At 32.6% G+C, this 12,799-nt stretch overlaps 1 protein-coding gene across 1 annotated transcript in view; it reads right to left on the bottom strand.

The window, feature by feature from the left end:
* STXBP5L (syntaxin binding protein 5L) overlaps positions 1-12,799 on the bottom strand; it is a 341,807-nt gene that overhangs the window by 55,581 nt on the left and 273,427 nt on the right. Inside the window, exons 21-22 of the mRNA XM_081815272.1 lie at positions 11,187-11,252; positions 4,437-4,529 (exon numbers count right to left, since the gene is read on the bottom strand). Of these exons, the coding sequence (XP_081671398.1) occupies positions 4,437-4,529; positions 11,187-11,252 (159 nt within the window). The remainder of the gene's footprint in view (positions 1-4,436; positions 4,530-11,186; positions 11,253-12,799) is intronic.

The following is a 12,799-nucleotide window of genomic DNA, read 5'->3' on the forward strand; positions in this document are numbered from 1 at the left end:
TATTATATTTATTTTTCAGTTGACAGGTACTTTTTTGGTTCCTTTAAGTAAAAAAAAAAATTTTCATTATATCATTGATCTTACATTTCCTAATTTTGAATGGAATGTGGTAGTTATAAGGACAGTAAAAGCCCTGTTAGAAGAGGCTAGATGCCTTTTTTCCTCCTCTGTAAATTTCTACAAAGACTTTTGCTCTTCTCTAAGAAGGCAGGCTTCCTGGTATTTGATGAAGTGAAGCCCAGTGATCCAGAACATAAGTGAGCTGGATTCATACCATGACTCAACCATTTGCTATCTGAGTGATAGTGGGCTAGTAGTTACTTAATCTCAGGAAGAGTATGTGTCCCTTTCTCTATGACATGGGAATAATAATAGTCCCTACTTCATAGGGACCTCATCAACATTAATTAAGGAAAGGTATGTAATGCATTTAGCATTGTGTGTTTATCTAATAAGCATTTAATGTTAGCTATTTTCATTATTAGTTGGCAAGAAAATATTGTCACTCTGTGGTATTCTATATCAAAAATGACTTACCTGGGCAACATGTCTTATTTAAAATTTGGTGCCTTTGATTAAACACTGAATACTTGAGATAGTCTCCAATTTTATATAGTACTATCATTTGTTTGCTCTGCACAGTAGTACTTCCTAAGAGTCCACTGTCTTTTCAATAGTGGTGTCATACACTTAATTCATCATGGGCTTATTTTCCATACAAATCTCTTTAAATCCTGTGCATTCTCAAGAACAGTATCTTTCATCCTTCACACCTTGAAAAACTACCTATCTTGGCTCAGAGACAACAATACAGCAAATAATGCCATAGGTAATCCAGCTGCAGGGCAGGGAATACTGCTACACAAAGTGTTAGACTTAAAACAGTTTGATTTCTTATGATCTTAGTTTTGTTAGATTCTGGGCAAATTGTCAGGAAATTCTTGTTACTTTAACATGTCATGGCGTATATTTTTGAAAAAAAAAACCCCATAAAATTTATAACTGTATGCTAAAAAGGTGAATTTTATCCTATGTAAATTATATCTCAATAAAACTGAGTTAGAAAAATTCACAGGAAAGCATCCTCATAGATAGTGTTAATCACTTACCTAATCACATCTATCACCTTCTAACTTACCTAGAAAATATTAGGTTGGATGGTATAAGAGATCAAAGATGATGCAAATGAATGAAATGATTGGCTGATGGCAAAATACATACTAATATTAATTAGTATGTAACTAATACATACTAATAATAAATTCAGGCCTAAAGGTCAGGTGATGGCCAAGCCCTATGATAGCACCAGATTATAAACCTTTGCAAGACTATTTATCTCTATTCTAGATTTTCTGCCTCCAAATTCAGGCTCGGTTACAGTAATGAGGTAGGGTAGTCTGGTGGCTTAGCATAGCTTATGACAGAATGAGGTCATATGCTCAGCCCTAAATATGAACAGAACTTCAGGCATTACAACAGTATTTTGCCTAGGGGATTTCATGTATCTTCAGCGCATCAGATACATCAATCACTTGTATATTCACTTGCTTTTCTCCTAACTCCTAATTCAAGGCAAAGTCAATGGAACGTGCAGCCTGGTTCATCTGAGGGATGTTGTATTGGCTTCAAACAGCTCTCAGAATAATAGAGAACAAACTGATGGTTATCAGAAGGGAGTTGGGTTGGGGAACGGGTTATACAGGTGATGGGGATTAAGAAATGCACTTGTGATGAGCATGAGGTGTTGCATGGAAGTGTTGAATCACTATATTGTACACCTGAAACTAATATTATACTGTATGTTAACTAACTGGAATTTAAATAAAAACTTAAAAAAAATAAAAATGTAAAAAAAAACCCCCCACACCTCAGGTCCTTGTTGCCACATTTGAATCAAAATTTTAGGAACAGAACAAACCCTGAATCAGTCTGAATGTGGCTTACTACTTTAATGGGAAATAACATAAACAGGTAGGCTAGAAGTTTCTAATTCAAAGCTTTTGATTAGTTGTTTCTTGGCTAGAAACAACTGGATTGATCTTTTGATTTCCAGTGAAGGATTTCTACTTTGTTATGGCTAAGCTACAACTAATACTAGAAATTTAGAATAGTCAAGGAGATCAAATTCAGCCTCTTTAGGCTATGGATATTCATTATTATTTTTATAATAACCACTACTAGTGCTCGCTTCAGCAGCACACATATATATAATAACCACTACTATATATTATTGAGAATCTATATTCTGGAATTAGTATACAGTTAAGGTTGAGAAACTTGGCTAAAGTTATAATGATAGGAATGGCAGGTAAGTTCAAATTTCTCTGACTCCAAAGCTATGTCCTTTCCAGTAAGCAGCACAATATGTATGTTATATATGATATAGCAGATACCACGTGTGTTGGCCTACATGTCTTCTGCAAAATAAATAAATCTAATACTAAATTAAAAGTTTAGATTAAAATGCTTGTAAAGTTTATCTATGTATTGATTCATTTACTGACTGGTTGGAACATAGTAATGAATTTCATTTGTCTCTATCTTCCCTAAGCTAGAAACTAAGATAGAACAAAAGCACCTGCTACATATATAGGTATAGTACATACACACAATTTTGGAGTCACCATACCACAGTAGAGCCCTCAAAGGCCTACATGCCTCTATATTACCACCGCCCCCCCCGCCCTGCATTTTATGAAGTGACTATGATAAAGTCAGGCAAAGAAGGACCTTTATTTGAATTTTTTTTTTCACAGTGCTTTTTTTTTTAATTTTTTTTATTCTTATGTTAATCCCCATACATTACATCATTAGTTTTAGATGAAGTGTTCCATGATTCATTGTTTGTGCAAAAATGTTTAGTGTCATGACTCCACTTTTCTTGGTATTAAAATATGTATTATATTTCTATATGGATAGTGTTAATGAATCAGTGACTTTTTCTTAGTGTTGTATGAACAAGAGTTAAATGATTATGAAACTTTATTTCTGTTCTTCTCTACCTTGAATTATAAACTCCCAGAGAGATCTAGGTTCTTCAGCACACTCTTTTTTTTTTAAAGCACATAATAGGAGGACAAATAATTTGGGATCAGTAGACCTTGAAGTCTGAAGATTTGGGTTCAGACATTAGCAGGGTAACCTTGAGCAAGTTATGAAATTTTTCCTTAGTCATAATTTCTCCATCTGTGTAAAAGGAGAACAACACTAACCCTACAGGGTTGCTATAGGATTGAATAAGAAAATATACATGAAAAATACTTTGTTTGCCTTAAAGTACTATACCAACATTGATTATAATTTTTAGCAAACAAGGCTTAATAAATTCAAAATGTGATAATTTGTTGATTCTATGAACTAAAAACTACTTTTGAAACCAGTTTTTCCTGGAACTTAAATGGTAAACTATATTTCTAATGTTTCATGCAAAGTATATTTCTTAGGTTCTTTTGAATTTCTTTGTTAAAACATTCTCTTCATAACTTAGCAACTTTGTCACTACATGGCTGTCCTTTAATTTAAACTGTGATTAGCTTTTTGCAATTCCTGTATTTCTTTTTTTCTTTTTATTAATGAAAACCAGGAAAAAGCATAGGCTTTACAACCAAATATAACCAAGCTGAAACTGTAGCTCTACTTATTTAAATACTCTGAGCGTCAGTTTTCTCCTCAGAAAAAGGCCTATCACAGGGGTGTTCTATTACATAAAAAAAAGAAACTCCTGTTGGAGAAATTGTGGATTACAATTATTTTTAGATTCCTTGGTTACTGACTTTATTTGGGGTCTAGAACATTGGTAACTTATTCTTCTTAAAGCTGCAAATCTGGTCACAACCATTTTGTAATGAATGCCTAATTTAAGGAAGCTATACAACCTGTGTTTGATTTTGATTTGGTCCCTCTGAACAGCATCAAATATTCAATGGCTCTGCATAAAACAGATTATAAGACCTTCCTTTCTGCTCACTATTTCTAAGAGAACATTGCCCCTTTGAGGCAATTCTTTGGTGGAGTTTCCATGATCATCAGTAGTTTGTGATCATAGATAATATTTAATTGTATTATGAAGAATTTGGAGAATTTTTACAAAACCACTCTACTTTTTGGCTCTTAAGTTTCCCTGAGTTCTCTGTTGGTCCCCCCATATTTTTGTATAGGTCTGATAAAAGTATTCAGGCTTAAAGTAGAAAAATAACACTATCAAAATTATATGGAACATTTCAAAATCACAGATGCCTTAGGAATTCCTGCTTTATATCTTATGAAGTCAGTGTCTATGGTTTTAATTGTTTCAGGGAAATTTGTCTTCATTCACTGTGGGGGACCTATATTTTCAGCCCAAATAAGAATAAAGCTTTTGAGACAAATTGTGTAGTCCAGAAAATTGTAGAGATACGAAAAACTTGTTTGTTCAAAAAAGAGATTTTCACTTTCACCTGGCAAGTGATGTACTTGATTCCGCTGTCTCACAGATGGTATTTCATTCCTATGAAAGCCTGGCGCTGCCTCAGGAGTTCTGGTAGCAAGTCCTAAAGGAAGGGAATGAAAGACTATTGGCATTTAATTTCTTAGCCCAAGTGAACCCAGAAGTTTTATCTTAGAGGTGAATTTCATGATAATGATTTGAAAGGGTCTCTATTTTGTGCCTTTATCTGAGTATTTAGTACTGCCCCAACAGAGGACTATCTTGAAGAAGATTTCTTCTTTGGAAGATGTAGTGGGGTTCTAGAAATGTAGAACCACACAGAAGGAGCATTCAAGGTAGGCTGTAAGACGTAGTTCTAACCCAGGTTTGAGAAGAACAGAGCTGGTTACTTCTTTGTTAGTATTTTGTGATGTTAGTCTCTATGATATTTTAATAAAGATACCTTTATTAAAGATACCTAAATAAACATATTTTAATAGAGATACATATTTCTATCACCCTAGTCTTAACTTGAACTTGATAGCATAGTTAGTCTATTGTATATTGTGGACAGTGAGAATCACAAGGACTGACGGCTGCATAGGTAGCAGCAGTACTAGAACCTGATGCTAGACTAGGAAAAGATGTTCATCTGAGCAAATGATTTTTAAAGGCACACCTTCAAGGAGGAAAAATTAGAAAAATGCACATCTTGTGGACAGATATAAATCTACAGTTGAAGGCTAGGTTAGTTTTCAATTCCTTGTCCAAAGACAAAGGGCCTGTTTCCTTGAGGGATTGCAGTTCTGTTCCAGGTAAGTGGAGCTAGGGCTGAATGTTAGTTCCGGCTCATCCTCTTGGGAGGTATGTTTATGTAGTACACAAATTGCACAACCTTACCTGGTGAGTGAAAAAGGGTTACACAGCTTTAAGAAAAAACAACTATTTGTAAAATTATTAGTTTAATGTTGGTTTCTGCAGATAGACTCAGTTCCATTTGGCATGGAGTATGTTATTTTGTTCATTAGTTTATTCTCAGTAGGTAACATAATATCTACATAACTGCAGATACTGAAAATTACTTGTTGAATAGTTGGGTGAATAAATAAATAATATGAAATGTTTATATTATCCTGGGAGTTAAGAACATCAGCTTTCTGGTTGGCTCAATGGGATTCTTTTAGCTCCCAATTCCTATTCTGTTCTCTCTCATTATGCTCAAATAAATATTTAATAACCTTAAGCTTCACTATTTTTATTTGCAGTTTATTGGGCTAAAGGGAGTTTGAGATCCATGTAGTTATAAAATGATTATTGGTCTCTGGCTTGCCTAATTACCAACCATTTTTGCTCAGCTATTTGCATCAATGTTTTAATCAGATTTTAAAGGGGTGAAAAGATCACAAAATAGATACCAAGAGGGTAAGTATTGAAAAAAATATTGTAAGAATTTTCACAGAGGCATGATGCTCAAGTGGTCCAGAGACCAGAAGCATTAGCATCATGTAAGAACTTGCTAGAAATGCAAAATTTCAGGCCGCACTCTAGACTTGTTGAATTAGAATCTCTGGCACTCAGCATTCTGTGTTTTAACAAACTCTTCACATGATTTTGATACAGGCTTACATTTGAGAAAAACTGAATTAAGGAAAAAAATAGAGAATGCAAGAATAGTATTGGCTCTTAAATGCTATATATACATGAAAAAGGGGAGATATACCCAGGTACAAACATAATAATTGCCATTATTAATCAGACCTAATGACCTGTTTTTTACTGTATGAATCAAGGAGACATTAGGAGGCATGGCTGCTTTTCTTAATTTTTCAAAAGTTAGATGTATTACATATATTCTAGTTTCCCTTAATTACATATTATTGATTTTGTCATTCATAAGTTATCTAAACATTTTAATTGTTTATATCTTCATTCTTTTCTACCTTTAGAGATAATAGGCTTCATGAGTTTTGTAAACTACTGTTAAAGTCTTAAACACAATTTTTTCAGTTCCATTTTAGTTTTATGAGCTTGGGCTAAAAAGTCTGCATTTACCCTAACTATACCTTTCCTGATAATCTAGATACAGCAATTCCTACAATAGGAAGAGATTGCAGAATGTAGTTTTATGAATATGTGCTGCTGTGGTATTCTAGGAATAGCATCGGGCACATTCTCCATTGTGGGCTTAGAAAGACCCCTTAATACAACACAATTATTTTTTTTTCATGGGAAATGGATGGAATATGCAAATAATATTTCCAATTTTCTTAAGGTAAAATAAACTTTGTTGGCCCTATTCCCACAAGGATAAATTTCATATATTTTAACAAGTCTATAATGATTTAAAAGCCATAATAAGAGATCTCATTCCTCAATTATGAATATTTATATTCTAAGGTTGCTAGTAAAGAAGGGTGGGCCCTGCCTAGCAAACCAGTCTCAAATAGGGCACTGAAGTGATAAGTGAATCTTTTCACAGCGAATCATTTCTGTCCCAAGTAACCTAACTAAGTAGTTGAAACCTTCCTGCTTTGAAACAATCTACTTCATTGCATGTGAAGTCCTGATTCTGCCTTGCAGAAAGAAGTGTGGTGGTGGTATTTCCAGATTTGCTCTAACATTAATGAAAAAAGAAACATCAGAGGCAGAACGCTAAAAGCAAGATGTCTACTAAAAACCTACAATAATATTCATAATTAGTTATGATATTGACATATCCCTGAGATTGGGAAGAAGGAAGAGATGTTTGCTAATACTACATATATTCAACATTGTATTGGAGATCCTAGCTAAAGTCTTCCTTTAGAAATAAGAAGTAGAACTGTAATTTTAACACTGAGCATAATTGGATAGACAGTCCAAAAGAATTTACAAATTATTGGAAGTTATCAAGTTTTCTAGATATGTCAGTATACAAAATTAATTGTATTTTTATATTCCTGCCACAAACAACAAGAAAAAGAAATAAAAAATTACAGCATATAAAAACACCAAATGCCAAAGAATAAAGCCAATGAAAGGTGTGCAAGACCTCTAAAATGAAAACTAAACATTTTACTGAGGGAAAGATGTATGTGGAACAGGTAAAACTTTCATACACTGCTAATGGAAGTAAAATTGATACAACCATTTTGAAAAACTCAGTAGTATTTACTGAAGCTGAACATAGACATAACCCTAGGACCCCCTAAATTCACTCCAATGCGTGTGCAACAAAAATGAGTTTATATTTGCTTTGAAAATTTTACAAGATTGGTCAAAGCAGCTTTACTTAAAATAGCCCCAAACTGAAAACTACCTAAATGTGCAGCAACAATAAAATGCATAGATATATTCACATAAAGGAATATCACACAACAATACAAATCACTCAGCAATGTAACTGAATATCATATATATAATGTTGAACAAAATTAGCAAGAAACAAAAGAAGTAAATAATGCATGTTTTCACTGATATGAGAGTCTAAACCCCACAAAACGAATCTATGGTTCAAAGTCAAAACAGTAGGTACCTTTGTAGGAATAAGTGGCTGAGAGGCATGAGGGAAATTTCTGAGGTTCTAGAGACATTCCGTATTGTACCTCAGTTAAAAAAGCTTACTCCTAAAGAGGTAAGACCAAGGTATACAAAAAATTCCAAGTAAAAAAAGCAAGAGTTGTTGTATTAATAGTAAACAAAGTAGAATTCAGGTGGAAAAGACATAATATGAAATGAACAATGGTGATTAATGGTACAAGATGCACTTTTTGTGGATATATTTTAAAATATCTACACATGAATATTCTTAACACAACAGATATAAGGAAAAACAGAAACACATTATTAGTACAGTATTTTAATTCTCCTTTTCTCCATCCTTGAGTCAAGTAATCAAAATATAAGGACAAGAAAGACTTAAATAATATGAAGGCAACACTTATAACTACTTAATGCTACAAGTTAACATTAACTCAGGTAAAACTGTCTACCATATGGAAAACACTGTTAATGCGATCACAACTTATCAAAACCTATGACACATATAATGCACATATAATGGGAAATTTAATCTTATTATATAGATATAAAGAAATAATATCAATGTAAGAAATAAGTGAATTAAGCATCTACCACACACACACACAAAAAGGAAAAGTGAAAAATAAAGGGAAGCAGAGGAGGGAACTAACAGTTAAAAGCAGAAGTTAAAACCCCCCAAACCCAGTAAAACTTGGGTTCAGGTTTAAAAAAAAAAAAACAGAAAAATAGATTGACTATTAACAGCCTAAAAGAAAGAACCACAGTCTTTGCATATGTTACACTGAACATTGTTAGAAAATTTCCATAATGAAAACTTTTCTTTTTTTTAATGAAACGTTTTCTTTACAGATAATATGAACATACAAAATAAGTAATTATAAAGGTTAAATGACTTGATGGGAGAATTCTACCAAAACTTTAAAAAGTAGTTAACTCCAATAGTATTTAAATTATTGGGCATAAAGAAAAACCTTAAAAGAAATATCTGAATGCAGAAAGCTGTTGTAAGGCAAGAGATACCACAAGCAAAATTAAGAAAAAATATTTGGATCTCATGTCATAAAAGGGTGATCTTAATTTGTAAAGAGGCAATAAAAATTGATATGAAAGGAACAAACAACCCTATAGAAAATGGGTAAATTGTATGAATAGATGATTTACAGAAAAAAAAATAAAGAGTTCTTAAACAATTGAAAAGGTATTAAACAATGTGAGAGATAAGTTGAAATTACATTGACATATCCTTTTTTCCCAACAGACTTATAAAATTAAAAAAATGATAACCAATAAACATTGGTTTATTGATGTTATTGATAGAAGGAGAGAAAATAGGGAGAATTTATAAAGATTAGACAGGCATATACTCTGACTCAGCAGCTCCAATTTTAGGAATTTATCTTATAGGTATACCTGTACACATTTAAAATGAGGAATGTACCAAGGTTAGTCACTGCAGCATTGTTTGACATGACAGAAGTTTGATAGCAAACTAAGTGTCCTTTAATTGGTGAAAGGACTATATAAATTAATAGTACATACATGCAATTAAATATCATACAACTGTAATGATTATGTAATCAAATGGAAAGACAAGATACACAGTAAACTGAAACAAGCAAAGTAGAGTGAAATGCATATACTACTTGCGTATAAAACAGGAAGCAAAAAAGAATGTATGTCTTTTTGATTTGTTTACAAACACAAACTGAAAAGATAAATAAGAAAGTAACTATTTTTCAAAGGGATGGAAACAATGTATGGGGAAGGATGGGAGGGAGAATTTAAATTCCATTTCTTTTTGACATTTGAACCCTATATTACTATTAAAATTCAGATTATGGATGAGAATTTAAAGTGAAGTTACTTAAATTGATATAGAATATTTAATTGAATTTTATATTGAAGATTTCTGACATAAAAATATCAAAGTAATATTTAAGGAGATTAATTTTGCAACATGATTTGCAAAATGAATTGTAAGAGTGAGAGATGGAGAGCAGAGACACCTGTTGGAACATTTTGTGATACTTTAAATGTGGAATAATAAATGCCTAAATTAGGATGATGCCAATAGAAATGCAAAAGAAAGGGTAATGTATGAGATCATGTTTAAAATAAAAGCAGTAAAATAAGGATTAAATAGATATGATTAAACAAAAATTTACACAGACACAACTAGATTCTACTTAGCCTACATTCCTGAAGAATAAGGATAAACAACTAACAACTCTTAAGACAGCAAACTGAAGAAATGTCACAGTTCTAAATGAATTTCTAAAAGTCAAAATTAATTCCTTTATAAGGTATTAAATGTTTATACATTTGTGTTAAGTTAAAATAAAAAATTAAAACAATTTTTGATACTCTATGTAAACATACCTATAGTTCAGTATCAAAGATATACCTAATATTTTTGGTGCTTAAAAATGTACATATTATTATATATGCATTGGAGAAAAATCAGATAAATAAATAAAATAAGCTAACCATTCATAATCCCACCACCCAACAATTTCTACTACTAACATTTTTTTTTGCATACCTTAAGGACTTATTCCTAGGAATCTTTATACTCTTTTTGTATATTTTAGTGGGCTCATGCTTTATCTTGATGCTTTAGTTCCAGCATATTATCATTTTTTCTTTTTTTATCAGTGAATATACATGTTTCCAAACTGTGGTCCAGAGGTATGAACCAACTAAGGTCCAACGGTATCATATTCTCTGCACCTACAGTATATATTTCTCACTAATTCAACTCTAGCTATAAGAAGACAGAATTTCTGTATAACATTACCAATTTTTATTTAGCATTATTTACCTCTGGTAAAAAACCTTCCTTTAAAATGTCTTTAAAAGTACTACACTGAGGGTTGTTGGAGTGGAGGGGGGTGGGAGGGATGGGGTGGCTGGATGATGGACATTGGGGAGGGTATGTGCTATGGTGAGCGCTGTGAATTGTGTAAGACTGATGAATCACAGACCTGTACCCCTGAAACAAATAATATGTTATATGTTAATTAAAAAAAAAAAAGTGCTACACTCATACCTCTGGTCTTAATTTTTTGGGAGGCCAAAAATATTTTTAAAGACATTTATTTCTAATTGATTTTGGAGTCAAATTTGTTTATGATTAAATTTCGGAAACTATATTACAATTACTAAAGTTATGAATTTCACATTGTAAGAATTATGAAAATAAAGCAGTAGATTACTGCAGTGAATTACCGGAAAACTGAAAGGTACCATTCATGTTTACCTGAAGTGGGAGACTTGCAGCGCTCGAGTTCCAGGGGAACTGGACTGTCATTTAGCTCAGTTAAACCTGAAAATGAAATGATAATAAGTGAGATAAATTTTGCTAACACTTTGTAGATAATTCTTATTTATTCCTGAAAATTTGAAAAGGTTTTTCTTTCCCCTGTGAAAACTACTTTTGTAGTCTCATGTTATGACAATGGTTCTGATAATTTGTTTCAACAAGTGATACCGGAAACAATAAGGAGCAATAACTAATAGATATGCAAAGAGTAACTGAACATAATGGTAGAAAAATATAAAATCTTTTTTATTTTTTCATATGAAATAGCTACTTTATTTTTTTTGTTATGTTAATCACCATACATTACATCATTAATTTTTGATGTAGTGTTCCATGATTCATTGTTTGCGTATAACACCCAGTGCTCCATGCAGAACGTGCCCTCTTTAATACCCATCACCAGGCTAACCCATCCCCCCACCCTCCTCCCCTCTAGAACCCTCAGTTTGTTTCTCAGAGTCCCTAGTCTCTCATGATTCGTCTACACCCAGAGCTACTTTAATAAATGACCTAAGTTTCACCTGAAAATAGACCAAAAATAATACAACTTATAATGTGTTTTTAAAAAGACCTAACCAAATCTACTTTCAAGAGAAATGCTTATTGGGTTTTATAAGGAACATTAAGGGTATACTACAAATTTTAAATATTATACTTAGTTATAAAAAGGTAGTGTTATGTAGTACATATTAAGTGATTTGTTTGAGGGCATCAAATTCCTTCTTATAATAAACACTACATTTTTCTCTTATTTTTAATATTCTGTCATTCTACTGACATATACAAGGATCTACTGACACAAGGATAGGCACAATAGGTTAATAAACATTTTGTAATTCTCACTACTATGGCATTCATAAAACATCCTTAATTATGGTTTTCCTATCCTTGTAGGAGATTCTTGTATACTTTTTCTTTGTAAATAAATATTCAGAGTTTCTACTTTAATGTAAATCCCCATACCCAGAAGTACTTTGTCAATTACCAAAGCTATCTTTGTTCATAATCCTTGCCACCACTCCTTTATGTAATTTGTATGAATAAACTTGCTGTGCCTTCAAAAAATCATAGAATTTTAGAAAAGGTCCACTGTGGTACTCTAGCCCAACTCTTACGTTTTACAGATAAGAAACTGTCAGTTCGAAGAGTTTAAACTATTTAAGGTTACAGAACTAAGTGCCAAAGCTTGAATAGAATTCTTTATATATTTAAGAATCTTTTGTTAGAAGTAGGTATTGTGAATATTTTTTCCCCATATGAGACTTATCTTGTCATTTTCTTTTTTTTTTTTTTTAAAGATTTTATTTATTTGACAGAGAAAGACACAGCGAGAGAGGGGAACACAAGCAGGGGGAGTGGGAGAGGGAGAAGCAGGCTCCCAAGGAGCAGGGAGCCCGATGTGGGACTCGATCCCAGGACCCTGGAATCATGACCTGAGCCGAAGGCAGACGCTTCACAACTGAGCCACCCAGGTGCCCCTATCTTGTCATTTTCTTAATGAAAATGAAATGTCTTTTGATGATCAGAAGATTAGTTTCCTTGGGGCGCCT

The sequence above is a fragment of the Leptonychotes weddellii genome, chromosome 1 (genome assembly GCF_054177405.1).
Source record: "Leptonychotes weddellii isolate Sample4059 chromosome 1, ASM5417740v2, whole genome shotgun sequence".
Classification (NCBI taxonomy): domain Eukaryota; kingdom Metazoa; phylum Chordata; class Mammalia; order Carnivora; family Phocidae; genus Leptonychotes; species Leptonychotes weddellii.